At 36.9% G+C, this 20,197-nt stretch overlaps 1 protein-coding gene across 7 annotated transcripts in view; it reads left to right on the top strand.

Annotated features, from left to right (window-relative positions):
- Positions 1-19,947, top strand: part of PARG (poly(ADP-ribose) glycohydrolase) — a 123,872-nt gene extending 103,925 nt beyond the window's left edge. For all 7 annotated transcript variants that reach the window (XM_032432317.1, XM_032432320.1, XM_032432316.1 and 4 more), the window contains 3 exons: positions 2,078-2,183; positions 16,514-16,642; positions 17,341-19,947. In XM_032432317.1, coding sequence (XP_032288208.1) covers positions 2,078-2,183; positions 16,514-16,642; positions 17,341-17,495 — 390 coding nt within the window. In that variant the 3' untranslated portion in view covers positions 17,496-19,947. The remainder of the gene's footprint in view (positions 1-2,077; positions 2,184-16,513; positions 16,643-17,340) is intronic.
- Positions 19,948-20,197: the final 250 nt, after the last annotated feature.

Genomic DNA, 20,197 nt, shown 5'->3' with positions numbered 1-20,197 from the left:
TGTTTATTAGTAAAAATAAATAGCCTTGTAATTGGTGAATGTCAGGTCAGGATGTGACTATAGAGTTCGAGCTGGCTTTCTTTTTATTCTTACTGCTCTGATTAATCTCCTCAAGTTCTCTGGCTGTGGGTGTGGGAAAAAAAATGTATTTGTTGCCAGCATGGAGCTCTTGAGAACTTCCCTATGAAGTAAGAACTTGGCAGCCCTTTTGAGGTCTCTATCCTTATCTGATCTTTATTTGTTACTAAAGGGTCTCATTACTGTTGTAAAAGGAAATGATTCCCTGATTAGTGACCCTGCTCTGGTCTCTAGCATTTTGATCAAAACACCGAATGTAGGTTAATGTCAGTTTTATAGTTTGTTTTTTGTTGTGGCCATTTTCCAAAGTAGTTGTGGAGGTTTTTTGTTTTGTTTTTTAGTACAATTGATTTAGCGCTTTACGTTAGATTTTTCTCCTAATAATATAAATATTTCAAATTCTCTGTTGTTAGGCTCTAGTTTCACCAAGCTGTGTTTGCTCATTAAAGATGAGTCATCCCAGATATAGAGATGGCAGTAGGAAGAGACTAAAGCCCTTCTGACAGTATAAAAGAGAGGCAGCCCCAACAGGAGGCTAAGAAATCATCTTCTTCATCTAGGCCTGTTAAGGAGAGTTTGACAGAAAACCAAGTGGCAAAGTTATGTCTGTTCTGACAGAGTTTGTTCTCCCCCTTGTTGGCATAAAGACAGACTCTATATCTTTTGAGAACCTGCTCAAAAAAAAAAATTGAGCTCTTTGATATTTTTGATCTGAAAGAGATTTTCAGAAGCTCCATGCATCTGATTACACAGGTAATTTGTGAGTTCTAGTTGTAAGCTCTGTACCACAGCGTTGAATAATGGTCTGGTACCAACTTATAATTAATATCTGTCAGGATTTACAGCCTAGGAGGGGGTGGAAGGAATAGCCTTGTTAATCTATCCAGACAGTGTGTAAAATAAATTTTTATACCTTTGTGGAAACTTTAGAGAGCAATTTACTATATTTTATGTGTGGGTTTCATAGAAGCATCTTTCTTTATCCTTGGTTTTTCTCTGGGAACATATGTCACACATCATTCTTTTTATTTTATTTACTATTATACATAAGCTATATTTTAGACTTTGTTTGGTACTTGAGAGAACCCAGGGGAGATTTGCTTTGCTATTATATTAAACTTTTTAATGTAGTCTGATAGTTTCAGAAAACTAAGAACCCTTAGGAGGCAGAAAGACCAACTGGGCTGACAGCAAAGAATGGAAAACAGAAACTCTGGGACCTTAAACTGCAGTCTTCTCATATACAAAATAAGCTGTTCTTCTAATTAATACTTAGCCAGCATCCTCAGGATGTATTGTACTTTTCTCAGGTGACTAGCGAATTTTAAAATATTCTGGCTTAAAACAGAGCTGTGAAACCAGAGAATCTTAGAGCTGGAGGGGATCTTAAAGGTTAGTTGTTTGCTCATTATCAAGCATTTCGTGGCAGGAAGCACATTTAAAAGCTAATCACAGTTATTAATCTAGTCCCAATAATTCAGAGAGTGAGCACTGAGGAAGCATAATGGAAAAAAATGGTGATCAGAAGCCTTCAAATAAAGAAATGTATTAAGTGCCTTTCCTCCCTTTAGTTCCTGGTAGTTTGTAATTGGGATCCCATCAGTTCTTGAAATATCTCTGATATTTCCATTTATATTTGAATCAGATAAAGAAACTGAGACCTGTATTGGTTTAAAGGTTTTGATTTGTCCAGCATCAAAACAAATAAATATTAGAATTGATCATTTCTTACTCGCTTCTTGTATAATCCCAGGATTTTCTGTTTTTCCCTCTACTTTGGCCCAGAAAGGAAGGAAGGAAGGAAGAAAAAGAAGGAAAGGAAGGAAGGGAGGGAGGGAGGGAAGGAGGAAGGAAGGAAGGAAGGAAGGAGGAAAGAGAAGAAAAAAAAGAAAAGAAAGAAAACATAAGCTTGATAATAGCTACTGATCCTAGTACATCAGTCAGAAGTACTGTTAATGTCTATTCACTCACATGTTGTGATGTTCCTTTCATCCTGCAGGCTTACTGTGGATTTCTCCGTCCTGGAGTTTCTTCAGAGAATCTTTCTGCAGTGGCCACAGGAAACTGGGGCTGTGGTGCCTTTGGTGGTGATGCTAGATTAAAAGGTGAGTAAGTAAGTTGTTGTAAGAAGGATAATAGGAGTCTGATTAGGGAGAAAAGTTAGTCCTTCAAACTTGGATTTCTTTTTTTTTTAAGATTTTATTTATTTATTTGACAGAGAGAGACACAGCGAGAGAGGGAACACAAGCAGGGGGAGTGGGAGAGGGAGAAGCAGGCTTCCTGCTGAGCAGGGAGCCCGATGGGGGGCTTGATCCCAGGACCCTGGGATCATGACCTGAGCCGAAGGCAGACGCTTAACGACTGAGCCACCCAGGCGCCCCGAACCTTGGATTTCTAATGTTCTATTGTAGTAAGAGACCACAAAGATCAAAGAGAAGAGAAAAACAATATGTGACACCATCCTCTTTTTTCTTATCGTGTTTAAAGGAATTCTTATTTTTATTTACTATTTTCTTGCAGAGGTCACTTATCTCTTTGATCTACCAGACATAGTATTTAGTTGAATAGAGATATGGAAGAGTCCAAAATGACTATGTAGTTTCAAACCAAAGCCCCCATTAAGCACCTTCCTTGGCAAAAGTGATTTTGATGGACAGAACTATTTTGTTGACTCATGCAGTCCCCAAACTTGTGGGGCATCTGCTGTGTTTTAGGCACTGTGGTAGACTCTGAGAATACAAAGGTGAATAAGATGTGGTCCTTGCTTTGGAATCCACAATCCCCTGTATGAGAGAGAGGCATAGACAAATGCAGTATAGTAGTGAGTAGAGGTACACATATGTGGGAGTATAGCTTGGGAGAGCTGCATGAATAACATATTTGAGGAGCCATTTGGGTACCCAAGAAGGGTAAACATTTCTTGCATTTTATTGTTTGTGGTAGAAAAATCACAAAATCTGATCAACAAAACTATTGGCCATTTAGCAAATTATGACATTTTCTTTACTCTCAAAAGTATTAGTTACAGAAAATAGTATTATATCATTACTTAGGAAGATTACTATTCTGTGTGAGCCTGACTGGTCTGACACCAGCTAGGTGTGCTGCAATATAATCCTGCCGTTAACTACCTGGAGTTAGTGCAAATCCCACAGGTTAAGGGCAGAGTCCTCCGTAAGACCACCCCTACTTCAGACTCTAGCTGCAAGTCTGGGGCGGGGTGTCCCCAGGCCACCTGTACCTCTGACCAACTGCCTATCAATCCAGGAGGTTCTCACAACCCCCTTCAGGTTTGATAATTCACTGGAATGACTCAGAGAGCTTAGGAAGTGCTACTGCAGTTTTGTTATAAAGGATACAAATAGAGTGAGTGAGATCTGGGAGGGAATACAGAGCTTCCATGCCTTCTACCTGTGGTGTCAAGGCACATCACTTTCCTCACACAGCAATGTGTTTACCAACCTAGAGGCTCCACTGACCTTTGATGTTCAAAGTTTTTATTAGGGCTTCATTATGTAGGCATTGTTGATTAAATCATTGGCCACATCATTGAACTCAATTTCAGCCCTCCTTCCACTCCCTGGAGGTCAATGGCTGAAAATCCCAATCTTGTAGCTATCTCAGGGCCCTCCCAGAGTCACCTCCTTAGCATAGCAAAGACAGTATCACTCAGGAAATTCCAAGGGTTTTTGAACTTCTTTGTATACTACAGTTATTAAAGTAACAAGAAAACAAAGCAAACATAAAACAACTAGCTGGACTTGATAGCCAAACTAGATATAGATAAAATCTGTCTCGCTGGGAATAAAACAGTTGAGTCTGTCATAATTTATGAGTGTTATTTTTGTAAAAGTGACACATTTATTATTTTTTTAATCCAGAAAAATATTATGAAGTATGTAAAAATCATCAGAACTCATTGTTAGCGTTTTAGTGACCATCCTTTCAGAAGACATTCCTATGTAACAATCTGTGTAACCATTTGACATTAATAACATGACACCATATTGTCTATGCTCTAACCTCTTCTTTTTGAAAACCCTGCAGTCTCATGGATGGCTTTCAACACCACCAAATTTAAATGTACTGTCAACATTTTTAATACCTACATAGCATTCTGTTGTATGTACGTCTGTGTACCATAATTTATTTCACTGGTTCTCCCATTTATAGACGGTTTGTTTTTTTTATCTTATATTACAAGCAATACTGCGGTATATAAATATATGCTATATGTCATTATTTTTGTAGGGTTAATTCCTAGAAGTGAGATTAATTACTTTATATTTTGATACTTTTTACAAACTGTCCTTCTGAAAGGCTGTTTCAATTTATACTGTCTTCCTTGCATAAGAAACCTTACCAACATGGGATTTTATCAATTTTTAAAATTTCTCTAAGGTTTAACATTATTCATATGTTTTTATTTGCTTTGTGAATTGTTTTTTCACTCTTCTGTCCATTTAGCTCTTTGGGAATAGTTTTGACTTTTCATTGACTATTAATAACTCTTTGTATATTAAGAAATGTTAATTATTTAATTATCATGTTATAGGTATTTTTCTCAGTTTTTCATGTATTTCAGCACATTAGGTTGTTGTCATGTGGAGTTAATTTTTATGTGTTCACATATTTGTGGCATGCTTAGAAAAATCTTTTCTATTCCTTCATTCTAAAGATTTTCTCACCCATACTTTTTTCATATTCAGAAACAAAAACTGCATGTTATTATTTTCAGTGTTTTGAAAATATATAGAAGAAAGAATTTCTGGGTTTTATGAAATTCTTTATCATCCTCAATTTGTTTGAAGAAACCTGTTTTTCACTCTGGGCTTATTGATCTTATGACAGACAATTTTTTTTCCTGTTTTTCTCTTAAGTAAAATGAATGAGTAGATTCATATCATCAATCCAAAAAACCAGGTCTGCCATAAGCCTTGGTCATTTGTGATGGACAATTTGAGAAGCATTGTAAATGTGTTCGTTTCCTTTCTTTTCCTTATGGCATAAAAATCTTTTTCTCAGGTTATAGTTTTGTTTCCCCTGGTGAGTATCAAGCATAGTATTCGAAGATGTTCATTATGTAGTTCATTTTCTCAATTATTAATTATTGAGGCTTAAACTTTAGAGTGACTTTTTGACAGCTCCCTCCTCTTCATTAATTTGAATAATCATTAAAAAAATTGAAATAGTTACTTATCCTTTAGTGGGGAATTATTTACTAATACTGATTTTGAAAAGAAAGATACTGTGGTACATCTATGTAATGAAATATTATGCAGACATTATAACTATTGCAGAAATACAACCGCTGATATGGAAGCATGTTTTTGGAATACTGCCAAATGGGGGGAAATGCATAGTATATGCATGATAAACCGTTTTAAAAATTAAATTATTAATATAAAATATCACACAAATTTGAGACTTTCTGTGTTTATCCATTTATGAGCAAAGTCTAGGTGAGTGATACAGATGACTTTTTTAATTTGTATTTTTCTGTTGTAAGCATATATTGTTTTTATAACGAAGAGTCTTTATCAAAAAATTTTCTGACAACGTGGGTAGACCTTGAGGGCATTTTTATGCTAAGTGAAATGAGTGAGGCAGAGAAAGGCAAATACTGTATATTTCACTTATGTGTGGTATGTTATTAAAAAAAAGAAAAAACCTAGCTCATAGATAGAACAGGTTTCTAAAGGTGGGATGTGGGGGTGGGTGAAATGGGTGAAGGGGGTCAGAATGTACAAACTTCCAGTTATAAAATGAATAAATAATGGGGATGTAATGTATAACATGGTGACTATAGTTAATAACTGCATTGCATATTGGAAAGTTGCTAAAAGAGTAGATCTTGAAAGTTCTCATCACAAGAAAAAAATTTTTGGGGCGCCTGGGTGGCTCAGTCGTTAAGCGTCTGCCTTCGGCTCAGGTCATGATCCCGGGGTCCTGGGATCGAGCCCCGCATCAGGCTCCCTGCTCAGCGGGAAGCCTGCTTCTCCCTCTCCCACTCCTCCTGCTTGTGTTCCCTTTCTCACTGTCTCTCTCTCTCTCTGTCAAAAAATAAATAAAATCTTTAAAAAAAAAAAAAAAATTTTTGTAACTATGTGTGGTGATGGGTATTAACTATACTTTTTCTGGTGATCATTTCTCAATATATACAAATATCGAATCACTGTATTGTATACCTGAAAACTAATATAATTTTATATGTCAGTTATATCTCAATTTAAAAAAAAGTTAGCCATCAGGACAGTATAAGCCCCTCTTTCACAAGCTCATCTTCTCATTAGTCACATAGATATGAGCAAGGAGGCATTTAAATCCTAGGTGAGGGGCGCCTGGGTGGCTCAGATGGTTAAGCATCTGCCTTCGGCTCAGGTCATGATCTCAGGGTTCTGGGATCGAGCCCCGCATTGGGTTCCCTGCTTGGCGGGGAGTCTGCTTCTCCCTCACCCTGTACTGTTCCCCCGGCTTGTACCCTCGCTGTCTCTGTCAAATAAATAAATAAAATCTTGAAAAAAAAAAAAATCCTAGGCGAATCTCCTAGAGAAGACAGTACCAAGAAAAAGATATTTGCTAATGACCCAGTATTAGGGAGTTAAAGCAGATGAATAGGAAAGAATCAAGAGGCTATGGTCTAATTTGGAGTATCATTAGATAATACAAGTTTGGAAAACTAAAACTCTTCGGGAGCAGATAAAGACAGGGCCAATATTAACTTTTTCTTGACTGGCCAACTTTATCTGTACCTAGATCTTTCCAAGCCTACGAGGAAGACTCTTTGAACCATCAGATGCTATCCCTACCTTACAAGAGAAAGAAGGAAGAAAGGATAGTTAAAAAAAAAAATCATGGAGAGAGAACATGAGCATTTAAACTTAAACTTGTGTTTCTTTTATTAGCAGTAAGGCAAAGTATTTGTTAATGTGCTTGCTGCCTAACTGTACATGAGTGTTGAAATTTACAACAATTTAATTTTGAACTGTTTTCATTGTACATTCTGCTGACAACTGTTAAGATAATATTTTTCATATATTCATTCATTCAACAGACATTTACTAACAACTTTCTGCAATGGCTTTAAGAGCCAGAGGGTAGGAAAGAAGGGACATGGGGAAGAGGGAGGGACTTTGTGCCTGTCCCCCACCAGCAGCCAGTCATTTCCTGCATGCCTGTGCTACCACATGGGCTTTCTCTGTTCTCCTGCCTGGCCCCTCATCTTTCTGAGCACCTTGTGGAGGCCTATGGAAAAAAGCTTTTGAGTGAGTGTGAACTCTCTTTATTTCTGGGGCTCCTGCTTATTCCAAAGTAACCCCCCAAGTCTACACTTGGCTTTTAAAATTATATTAAAGTTTTAGCTGATTTATTCTTTTTTTTCATTAACACATAATGTATTATTTGTTTCAGAGGTACAGGTCTGTGATTCATCAGTCTTACACAATTCACAGTGCTCACCATAGCACATAGCCTCCCCAGTGTCTATCACCCAGCCCCCCCATTTAACTGATTTATTCTTACCCATTTGTATGGTGGTCACCTCTGTCTCCTGTGCTCTTGCAGAGATAATAGTTTATGTGTTTTGTATCTTCTTGGAGGGGGTTGTCATACTTTGGTTGCCTTGCAACAACGCAACTCTCTGGTAGACTCAGGAAAAATTTATGATTTTTTGGATTACTTGGCCTTTTTTCATTGTTAGGATGGAAGCAACTTCTTTTTGCAGCTTTATTCATCCTATCTCAGTAGAGACTGTGAAGTGGGCTTTTGCCCTAAGTGTACCACCAGACACCCATGAGATTTTTAGGAGATAATTTAAAACTGTTTTGAAATGGTTTAAAAACAAAACGGTTTATTTTACCTTTTATTTTTAAATTTTATTACATTATAATCGAAGAGTGTAGATAGTATTATTTCTACTTTTTGGAGTTTTTTGAGCTTCTCTTGGTGGCCTAACAGCCAGTTGTTGTAGATACTATATTGGCACATGAAGAGATGTCTCTGAAGGGTGTAGAACTATTCTATGTCTATTAGATTCTATACTTACTAAACCAGACCCTGTATCCCTCTAATTTTTACTGCTTGCTTTGTGAAGGGATTGAGTGGTACTCTAAAGGTCTTTCTTTTATATTTTTGCCAATTCCTCCTTCCATTTCCTTCAGTATTTATTTTTTATACCTCTCCATACTGTGTTACCTGACTTGGGAAGATTATGCCATTGCTAGTTTACTATAATTAGAAGGTATCTTGATGCTGTAGTCCTATGTATTTTCTTTTCTATCTCCATTCCCTACCTTCGCTACCTAAAAGTGATTTGCAAATAAAATATGCTCAATGAATTTCTCTTTAACAAATTTATTCGGCAAACCTGTGTGCCTTTCATTAATCTAGGGTTTTGCACATTTTTCTGAAATTGCCTGTTAGTATCTGGTTAATTCCCTGTGTTCCTTTAACACTCCACTCTAGCGTTAACTGTTCCACAAAGATCCCCATGCCTCTCCCACCACCTACCTCCAACTCACCAACACTGCAGCAAAGTTCTGTAGTAGGATTCTTTAGTTTTAAGAGACACTAATCTACCTAGTCACTTAAGCCTGAATGGGGATTATTGGTAGATGTGGATAAGATGGCAGGAGCTGGGGACCAAATAGTACCAGGCTTATAGTACTGTAATTGAGTGACCCTAGGGGGAAGGAGACCTCCTTCATTTAAAAATTTTATGGAGGGGTGCCTGAGTGGCTCAGTTGGTTAAGTGTCTGCCTTCAGCTCAGGTCATGATCCCAGGGTCCTAGGATCAAGCCCTGCATCAGGCTCTGCACACAGCGAGGAGTCTGCTTCTCCCTCTGCCCTTCCGCCCAGCTCATGTGCACACGTGTGCTCTCTCTCTCTCTCTCTCAAATAAAATCTTAAAAATTTTTAAAAATTAAAAAAATTAAAATGTTATGGAAATTCTCTAATTGGACCAACTTAGATCACTTTCCCGTCTCTTGGACCAAACCATTGTAGCCATGAAGTCAGTAAACACTGGACACATCCCCAGTGAGATTTGAGAAGTTTTTCAGTTGATTTTTATTGCATATTTATATTAAGTGAAAATGAGATTATAGAAACTTTTTATAAATTTATTTTCCTTCATATCTTATATCCCATTGACATCAAACTTAAATAATGTCTGTACTGGTTGTTTTGCTATTTTGGAATCAAGATAGTTAAACTCCAGAAAAACCATTGATCTAGAAAAGATGGGAACTTGAACGGTTCTGATAAATCATTTTCTACCATGCTATCATTGGCCTAGTCTATCACTTTGGCTGGGGTTTTTGGAAGGTCTGTTTGTGGAAGTGGGGAGGGGGTGACTATCGATAAAAAACGGAAGGTTAAAATAGAAATATGGGCCAGTTCAGTTCAGTTTGTCTTACCACAGGCTCCTTATCACTTTGCTTACTTCTGTCAGAACACACCACACTCCATTTCACTCTCAGCCTTGCTCTTACACACTTGAGTAAGAATATTCCTTCCTTAACACTTCCACATTGTCCTCTTCTGCAGGCCCAGTGCCTAGAATGGGGTCTTGTAAATGATAATGCATTCAAGGTGTCTAGAGTGAGTGAAATGGTGGTCATCAGAACCTCGGAGATGCTGCTTAGTTAGTGGATCTGGGAAATGGCTTTGGGAAATTTTAACTTTCTGTGGGTTACTAATGATCAGCCAGGTTTAAGAAAGACTGTATTTTCTCCTTTAGTTTGCATAATTACCCTTCAATTTGTAGCCACATTTTTAAGGTGAGGAAACCAAGGTTCAAAGAGAGGCTAATAAACCTGCCCAAAGAAAGAGAACTAATAAATGTCAGAACCAAAATTTACATTTGCTCTTTCTCAAAAACCAATATATTTTCATTATTGTTGTTAGTTGAGAACATGTTGAGTGGATTCTGTGTTCCATAAATTGTACTAAGTGCTTTCCTTACATGTATTAGTTCATAACAATGTATTAGGTTTTATTTTTATCTTTATAGGTGAAATAACCAAGGCATAGAGAGGTAAGTAGCTAGCCCGAGGTCACCAGGATAGCATGCAGCAGTGTTAGGATACAAACCAGGATTGATGCCCAAGAGCCCAGTGTCTGGACTCTGGTTGTTTAATATTTATTGGCCACAAATTCTGGATCTGGATCTGGATTTGGGATTTGCCATTCTAGAAATGGTTGAATTCTTTTTTTTTTTTTTTACTTATTTATTTGACAGAGACAGCAAGAGAGGGAACACAAGCAGGGGGAGTGAGAGAGGGAGAAGCAGGCTTCCCACTGAGCAGGGAGCCTGATGCGGGGCTCGATCCCAGGACCCTGGGATCATGACCTGAGCCGAAGGCAGACGCTTAACGACTGAGCCACCCAGGCGCCCCGAAATTGTTGAATTCTTAAAGAGAGAGTACACTTAAAACAGATGAAAGGATCAGGACACCTGGGTGGCTTAGTCAGTTAAGCATCTGACTCTTGGTTTTGGCTCAGGTTGTGATTTCAGGGTTGTGGGATCAAGTCCCAGGTTGGACTCTGTGCTCAGCGGGGAGTCTGCTTGAAGATTCCCTCCACCCTTCCTCCAACTCTCTCTCTCTGTCTCTCTCTCAAATAAATAAATAAATATTAAAAAAAAAAAAAAAAGCAGGTAAAAGGATCAAAGATGGAGCCTTTAGTAATATGGGGGTTTGGGAGCAGCTGCAGGTGGTGTTGATTAAAAACAGTAGCCAGAGGACATGACCAGTTACAGAATAAGAGTTGGCTGAGAGGAGTGAGCAAAAAGCCTTGAGCTTTTAGGATAACCAGGGTGTAAGAGCTCACAAAACCCCTTGGGTTTCATCAGAAGGACATCAGTAGTACTTTCAAGTTTATACTATTGGGTCTTCTTGCCAGCATGCATTTAAATAATGTAAACAACTTGAGGAAATTCTTCTGGCTGGCATAAGGTATGTTTGTTTAGAGTAGAGCAGAATGACTTGGCATGATAGCTTTGCAGAATAGTGAGTGAGGGAGCACGTCCTAGAGTCAGACTGCCAGGGTTCAAACCTCACTCAGCTCCACTGCTTTCTGGCTTGTAACCCTAGACAAATTATTTAACCTTTTGGTGCCCATATTGCCTTATTTTCAAAATGGAGATAATACTAATATTTACCTTATTCAGTTTTTATAAGGATTAACTGAGATAATTCTTGTAACATTTGTGCTTGAGTTTGTGCTTCTAAGCTGCTAGAACCATTCAGCATGCTGTAAGAACTCGGTGTTAGCAGTTCTTTTTAAATTACATGCTGATGGCCTCAAACCACACCTGTGGTATGAGTATCCATCATTTTATTCATTTTTGGTTTGGTTCATTTGTTGGAAGAGGACACTATGAATTGTTTTTTGATGTTATTTATATTTATTTGAATTTTCTTCATAACTTAACATTGATGCCAAAAAGAAAATTAAAACCAAGCTCCCTGCAGGTTAATTTAAGTGATTATTTTGGCATCTAGTTGTGCTTGAAGTTAGAATTTGATGCTTTTATATCATACTTGGACCCATTCCACATACCCTATTAGATTTGTGATTTATTCTCATCTAACTTGGGATGCAAGAGAATTCACCTAAATCCTGAGACTTAATTCTTTAGATTTGCAAACGTCTTGGGGATGTTGTAGATAGTGAGGTCTAAAGACAGTTCTGTTTAAAATGATCTTTTGTTAGTGATTACTGATATATGTAGAGTCAAGATTAATTTATATTCTGAAAATTTCCTTTGTGTATTTATAGTCTAATATCCAGTGCAAGGAGAAAAATTATAGCAGGGATTATGGAATTCTACACTCTGAAAGAGTCTTAAGGGATCATCTGATCCAACTCCTTCATAGCATAGCTGGGAAAATTGTAGGCAAGAGAGTTAGGTGCCTTGGCCAAAGTCATAGATCTAGAGAGCTAGCAGATGGGTGAGGAATGAACTCAGGTCTCCTGTCTTCAGTCCCAACCCGTTTGACACATGCTTATGTTGCAATGTGTACCCAAATAGAAATGGATGTGAAATAAAAAATGTAATGTGAGTTGGTTTCTCTTATTACGATCCAGCCTCTTTTTGGTAGCTGTTTCAAGCTTAGCTCTAAGAGCCCATCCATAGGAACAAGATGGCCTGTGAAGCATTCTTAAAATATATTCTGTAGGGAGATAAATTTTGAATGTTTTTATTCATACCTCATTTTCCTAAGTGGCAAATGACCAGTGATCTAGTATTTCTGTATATAAGGAGGAAATAAGACTGAAAGGACTTTTCTTTGGGTTTCTCTTTTTTTAATAGGAAATACTTAAAACCAAATTTTCATTAAAGAAATGGTACTTCTTGGTAGAGGAAAATGACAATTCATTTTTCCATTTAAAAAAATTTTTTTTAATTTTTAATTTTATTTTATTGTTATGTTAATCACCATATATTACATCATTAATTTTTGATGTTTCCATGATTCATTGTTTGCATATAACACCCAATGCTCCATTCAATATGTACCCTCTTTAATACCCATCACCAGGCTAACCCATCTGCCTACCCTCTTCCCCTCTAGAACCCTCAGTTTGTTTCTCAGAGTCCATAGTCTCTCCTGGTTCATCTCCCCCTCCGATTTCCCCCCTCTTCATTTTTCCCTTCCTACTATCTTTTTTTTTTTTAACATATAATGTATTATTTGTTTCAGAGGTTAGGTTAATTAGGAACCTTTTAAAATTGAGTGTACTGAAGCTTTAATGTATGTATAAGTTGGTTGAACAGATTTAATTAAAACTTACCTCTATTTTGAGATTAATTACTTTCAACAGTGCAAGATTAATGAGGCCTAGTCATGGTACCTCACATGTTGTGGATACTCAATAAATACTGGTTTGGGAAATTAGGTAATACTTTGGTATTTTAGAATCTCGCATGTATTATAATGTCTTAGATTCTTTCCCAAATTGGGGGGTACTCAACTATCAAATTTACTAGTTCAACTAAAATATATTTTTCCTTCTTACATAATTTTTAAAAACTTTTTATTTGAACATCGTTTCAAATATACAAAAAGTTACAAAAGGAAAAAGAAACAACTGTGTGTGTGTGTGTGTGTATGGACATGTATATATATGAACACACATATGCACAATTTTTCTGAACAATTTGAGCTTAAATTATATACATTATGCCCCTTTTCCTAAATACTTCAGTGTGTGTTTCCTAAGAATAAAATATTCTCTTATATAAACATATTACAATTATTAAACTCATAAATGTATATTGATAGAATATTTTTATCTACTCTATCATCTATGTTCCAATTTTGTCAGGGGGCCTAATAAAACCATTTATAGCCTTCTTGCCCTCCAGTACAGGGTCTAGGGTCAGGTATTGCCTTTAGTTGTCCTGTCTTTTAGCCTCCTTTTGAATTCGGAGTATTTCCATAGCCTTTTTTTTTTTTTAATCTTTTATGACATTGACATATTTAAAGAATACAGTGTTCCTTGAGTTTGTCTGCTGTTTCCTTATAATTAGGTTGAGGTTATGCGTTGTTAGAGCACCGCATAGGTGATAGTATCTAGAGGCGCTTGATGGCCATCTGACCTCATTGGTGATGTTACCCAGTCAAGGTGTTGTCTGATTTCTCCACTGTATAGTTTTTTCCTCCCTTGTAGCTAATAAGCCATCTGTGGGAAGACACTTTAAGACAAAATTTCCATTAGATTTGGCATCCTTTAGTGATTTTTGCCTGATCCAGTCTTTACCATGATGGTTGCAAAAGAGAATTATCCCGTGCTGTCTCACCCTCCATTTAGTCTTTGACTTTCTCCTGTGAGCAAGAGCCCCTCCTTCCTTTTCTCTATTTATTATATATTATCAGTGTGGACTCGGGAATTGATATTTTTTCAGTGGTTTTTAATTTATTACTGTATTTAATATTTTGGTGCCCAGCTTGTCCAGACTTGACTAGGGATCTCCTTCAAACTGGCTCCTGTATCCTGAGCACTTTTTTTACTTTCTGGTATAAGAAAATATCCTGGGCTTTTCTCGTACCTGTCCTATCCTAACCATGGAATCAGGCATTTCCCTGAGAAATCCATCTCCTTTAAAGGGGGAATAGTATTAGAGACTGAGATCTGGGCACTAGATGTGCTCACTGCCGCTGGGGTGTCTTCTTTTAAAGCACATTAGCAGACAAAGCTAAGAATGCACACACACACACAGAAATGTACGTATTTTACAAGTCTGTGAGTACACACCAGTGCCTTCCATTTGAATCCATCCCAGTTATTTTTCTCTTCCCCCATTCCAGGTTTGTGTGCCCCCCTCTTCTATAGTAAGGACTCCAGCTCCCAACAATATCAACACCTTTACTCATTTGCTCAGTCCTGAAATATATTTAAAAATAGTTTCAAAATTGCTTTGCCTGAACTGCTATGATAAGCAAACCTAGTAAAAAGAATTGGGGATTTGTTTGTAATTCTTTTCTCCTTGCCCAAGACTGACAGTATATTAGTCATATATTATGTTCATAAGTTACTTGGGTTAGTTATTTTTTTTCTTTCATCTTTTCCTTTTTTCTTTTCCCTTCAGTGTAGTTATGTTATTCTTTTGAAATAAAATTAGGCTAATTTGTTTTTGTTTGCCTTCAGCTATAGATTCCTCTCCATTCCCATTCTTATTGTTTTAATTTTATTTTTTGAATATGTAGAGTATTAACATGCTCTCAAAAATCAAAACTATACTGAAGTTATTCTCCATAATGTTTTAGTTTGAGTCCCACCTTCCTTTTTATGAAGTGAAAGATATGTAACTAGCAAAGAATTATACCTGTGTTGTTTTGTTCAGTTTATACCTATGTTCAGTTTTGTTGTTATTTAAAATAAATTTGTCTATTGACTTTTCTCCAAAGAAGACATACAAATGGCCAACAGACATATAAAAAAATGCTCAACATAAACCTCATCAAGGAAATGCAAATCAAAACCGTAATGAGATATTACCTTATACCTATCAGAATGGCTAAAATCAAAAACTCAAGAAACAAGTGTTGGCGAGGATGTGGAATAAAAGAAACACTGTTGGTTGGTGGAAATGAAAACTGGTGCAGTCACTGTAGAAGACAGTATGGAGGTTCCTCAAAAAATTAAAAATAGAACTACCCTACAATCCAGTAATCGTACTATGAAAACACTAATTCAAAGGGATATATGCACCTCTATTTTTATCAGCGTTATTTACAATAGCCAAACTATGGAAGCAGTCCATGTGTCCATCGACAGATGGCTAAAGATGTATATATATTCCACATATATGTGTGTGTGTGTGTGTGTGTGTGTGTATTATTTAGCCATAAAAAAAGAATGAAATCTTGCCATTTGCAGCAACATGGATAGAGCTGGAGAGTATAATGCTAAGCGAAATAAGCCAGTTAAGAAAGACAAATACTGTATGATTTCACTCATATGTGGAGTTTAAGAAACAAAACAAACAAAGGGGATAAAAAAGAAAGGCAAACCAACAAACAGACACAACTATAGAGAACAAACAGCAGAGGGCAGGTGGATGAGGGGATGGGTGAAATAGGTGAAGGGGATTTAAGAGTACACCTATGTTGATGAGCATTGAGTAATATATGGAACTGATGAATCACTATATTGTACATTATATGTTAAATACACTGGAATTAAAATAATAAAGTCCTCAAAAAATTTTAAAAATGAAATAAACTTTGTCCATTGAGATTAAGGTTATAAAGGAACTTAATTTTTGAAAACATATTTCAGGCTCAGTGATTTGTAACTTTGATTCCTGGGGACAGTGGTTCTCAATGATTTCCCCAGTCCAGCATACCAGAGTTACTATTCGATGTGTTCAGTAACATTGACTCCTTGCTGCAGTGATTGGGTGGCTGTGGGAGTATAGGAGGGCCAAGGTTGTGCTAACCCATTTTGAGAATGCTTGCTGTAGGGCTAATGAGAGCATTAGAACCTCCCAAGTGCATTGTTTAGGAAAAATCATAGAGACTCCTGTGATACAAAAGACTGGTGACTATGTAATAAGACAAAATAATCAAATCAAGCAAGCAAACAAAAAGTTTAGTTCCAAATTAATATAAGTGAAAGAAAATACCACCTTAGTGCCTTGACTCTGCTGCCTCAGATGTACCTTCCTTTATGTTCCCACAAAGGTGCTTGTGTGGAATTCTGTGGCTTACTGATATTCTTGGAGCACGTCTGAAAAGTCACATGACCAGATGATTTATACTCATCTGTATTTGCCATTTCTAATAACACGAGTATTTGGTTTATAAATCTTTAATCCAGGATAAGGCTATTGCACACCAGCTATAATTTAGCTGGTTGAAAGAACTAAAGGTGTCTTGATGGGAAGTGTCATAATATAGCTGTGTTTTTTTTCTCTTTGCTACAGCCTTAATACAGATACTGGCAGCTGCTGTAGCTGAGCGTGATGTAGTTTATTTCACCTTTGGGGACTCAGAATTGATGAGAGACATTTACAGCATGCACACTTTCCTTACTGAAAGGAAACTAACTGTTGGTAAGTAGGAAATAGTCTTGACACTTGGTATCTAGATAGATTGTCCACCATCCAGGACAAACAAACCCTTGTTTGAACTGGATGGATCACAGTGGATAAGAAAAAATGAAAGCATGACTTTGAGAAGGGTGGACACAGTCTTAGTTGGGCAACATCTGCAGAATCTTTTTTCTGACAAAGTTTCATCTGCTATCTTGAATGAGTATGTGAGCTTATTAAAGTAAGGCCAAGAAGCTGGAGTTTAATATCCATTTTTACTTTTATGCATATAGAAAACTAAAAGAGGGACGGTATAGGAAGGAGGGTAAGTTCAAGTCTAAGAGGCCTCACTCTGAGTCACATTTATCGGACATAACAGCATGCTTATTTGCTGTATTTCAGCTGGACCTGAAAGGCCTTGCTACCCTGGGAGCTGAATGTAGAAATAAAGTGGCCACAAACTCCCCAAATGGTACGTGGCTGATGTACCATGTGTGGCCTGTTGTCATCATGAACTAATAAGTAGTTTTTAAGATACTTAAAAATTTTTTTAAGTTTACATTAGGAAAGCCTTCTAGGAATATGCCATTCATGCTCTGTTTTCAAAAGCCAAAAGTGAGCACATGTCAAGTTAGATTAAGATTTCTGGAGTGTTCCCTAGCAATTTTATCCATCTACATACCTTAATGTGGGTATTGATCTGGCCTTTTACTCTCCAGGAGAAGTATATAAGCTGTTGCTCCGGTATTACAATGAAGAATGCAGAAACTGTTCCGCCCCTGGACCAGACATCAAGCTTTATCCATTCATATACCATGCTGTTGAGTTCTGTGCAGAGACCACCAACCAGCCAGGACAAAGGACTGGGGCCTGAGGAGCTGAGTAAATAGAGAACCTCCTTCCACCTCTCACTAGAAACATCCTGTTTGATTTGTCAGGTGTAATATACGAACTGACTTAACTTAATATGAATGTGTATATAATCCAGTTTGTGGGCAAGGATGCAATCCCTTCCACACACATGCAGTTGTCATGTAAGCCCCCTCCATCCTAACTTACACAGGCTTAAATATATTTTGTTTGCATTTTTTTCTATTTCAGTCTTCATCCTTCGGTTTTTCTTTCTTTTGCCCATCAGATTTCCTGTGAAATCTCATGAAAGGTTGTGCTCAGCCTGTCAGATCTCTTTTTTGATGCCTGTATATTATGCACATTGCCTCTGCAGCTAGCAGATGCCAGGGATGCCAGGGAAGAAGTTGAAAACAAAGAACTTTTTAACTGGGTTTGCTAAAGATTTCCCTGTAAGCCTTTCACCCCCAACTCTTGTTATGATTGTGTTGTTTGAGTTTTGAATTTTGAAAATAAAGAGTTGAGGATTTTTTTCAGACGTTACATAATGCACATCTCCTAGGTTAAAACGATTTTGTATTTCAGACAGAATAATTTCCAGATACAGTTCTCTTAAGACAGCATCTTGATCTATAATGGTTTCTCAGTCCCTTCTTCCCTGATCAATTTTTATTAATACTGTTTTTGGAAACTGACCAAGATGGAAGGAAATGTACAATAAAAGAGTTTCCCCAAATGGTGTTTTAAAAAAAAAAAGAAAAGATGCAGGATCTTTCGTTTCTTGGGATTTTTTTTTGTTTGTTTTCAAATTAGAATTATTGTTTGTTCTATGGTGCTTGAGGCATATTCATATAACCAAAGTTTAGGAACTGGGAACTCATGCTGATTTGTACATATTGAAGTTTCTCTGGTATTCAAAGGTTATATAGTTAATAAATTTTAATTAACAAATCATTTGTCAGAAACTCCCACCTCATCTATATTTTATCTATAAATACAAATATATGTTCTTTAAGTGTGTCTGTGTGCAAGCACATAAAATCCAAATAAAACTGGAGTTATGGAAAATGATTAGATTTAGGTTTAATCAGGAACTCTGTTTAAAATCATTTATTTACAGTTGTGTCCATTTAAAACTGGCATCAAACATAAACAATAATGTCTTTCAGAGGTTAAAATGAAAGCTGATTCTGCATTGAGAGTAGAGTTTAATCGTGAAGCATTTATTCATATTTCTAAAATAATACTTTACTGTTGAAGCTCTGGTTTATAGTCAGCTGTCAGAAAATGCTATTGGAGGTTAAATCCTAGTAATAAGAAATTTTGATAGATGGTCCAAACTCCTGGTGTCAGTATTGGCAGGAAAAAATGGGGCCATGGCCAATGTCTGCAATTCTTTTTTTGTGTAGAGATTGAGAGGTTAATGGAATTTGGCACCTGATGGCAGCCACTTGTCATTAACGAAGTTCTTTACCATAGTAACTAAGATTTTTAATCATCTCCCTAAATCCAAGGTGTCTGGCTTTATTTCTACTGATACTAAAGTCTTCTCTTTCCGTCCCAACCCATTTGGAGCTTTGGTTAAGCATTCATGGTTATATTTCATTTCTTTTTTCTGTTTCCATATCTTTTCCTCTTACCCAGCCTCAAGACTAAGTGAACAGTTCTTTAAAATATTACATGAACAGTATAGGATGGTTCGTGTGGTAGAGAAATCATTAAATCCAGGTAAGAAGACACCCAGCCTAATATTCCAGAACATAGAATCTAAGACTGAACTCTTAGTGCTAAACAGGCTTAGTGTCTAGGCCATCTATCTGAGTGCCTCTCTCTTTTGAGGGTTTTCCAAGAATAAAACCTGCCTACTTTGTCCCAGTACATTCCAGGATTGGGATAATTTAATCAGATGGAGCATAAAGAGAAATAATGTCCATTTTTTGAGGCAAGGGGAATGCCTTCTGTAAAAAGAGGAAAAAATCAGACATCTAATTAACATTTGTCTATTCTAAAACATTCAGCATCTTTTTATTCCATTAGGGGTTTATTGTTTCATTTCAAATTGTTTACCCTTCCCTTCTTTCATCTGTTGAGGCATGAAACAATAGTTTAGAATTCTTAAGTGGTTAATATAGCTCACTTGCTTTACACTTTCTGTCTAGCTCACTCAAATGCCCTTAACAGTTAAAAGAAGCAATGTGGAGTAATGGAAAGGATATGAGATTTTAAATCAGACAAACTGGGTTCAAATGCTAGCCACATCCCTTGATAATTCTCTAAATAAACTGAATTTCTGAGCCTTATTTAACTCATCTAGAAAACGGGCTATTAGCACTTATTAGGAAATGCTATATATAAAGAAGTGCTTGTGGGGTCTGGCACATAGATGGTGCTCAATAAATGTCAACTCTTTTAATTGACCAGGAAACATTTATGGAGCATCTCCTGTACATTAGGTACTGTACTAGTTGCTTTGCATATTTTAGCTCATTTTTCTTTTTTTAAAAATTTTTTATTGTTATGTTAATTACCATACATTACATCATTAGTTTTTGATGTAGTGTTCCATGATTCATTGTTTGTGCATAACACCCAGTGCTCCATGCAGAACGTGCCCTCTTTAATACCCATCACCAGGCTAACCCATCCCCCCACCCCCCTCCCCTCTAGAACCCTCAGTTTGTTTTTCAGAGTCCATCGTCTCTCATGGTTCGTGTCCCCCTCCGATTT

The sequence above is a fragment of the Phoca vitulina genome, unplaced genomic scaffold (genome assembly GCF_004348235.1).
Source record: "Phoca vitulina isolate PV1807 unplaced genomic scaffold, GSC_HSeal_1.0 scaffold48, whole genome shotgun sequence".
NCBI classification, from domain to species: domain Eukaryota; kingdom Metazoa; phylum Chordata; class Mammalia; order Carnivora; family Phocidae; genus Phoca; species Phoca vitulina.
This window is presented reverse-complemented; position numbering and strand designations above follow the sequence as displayed.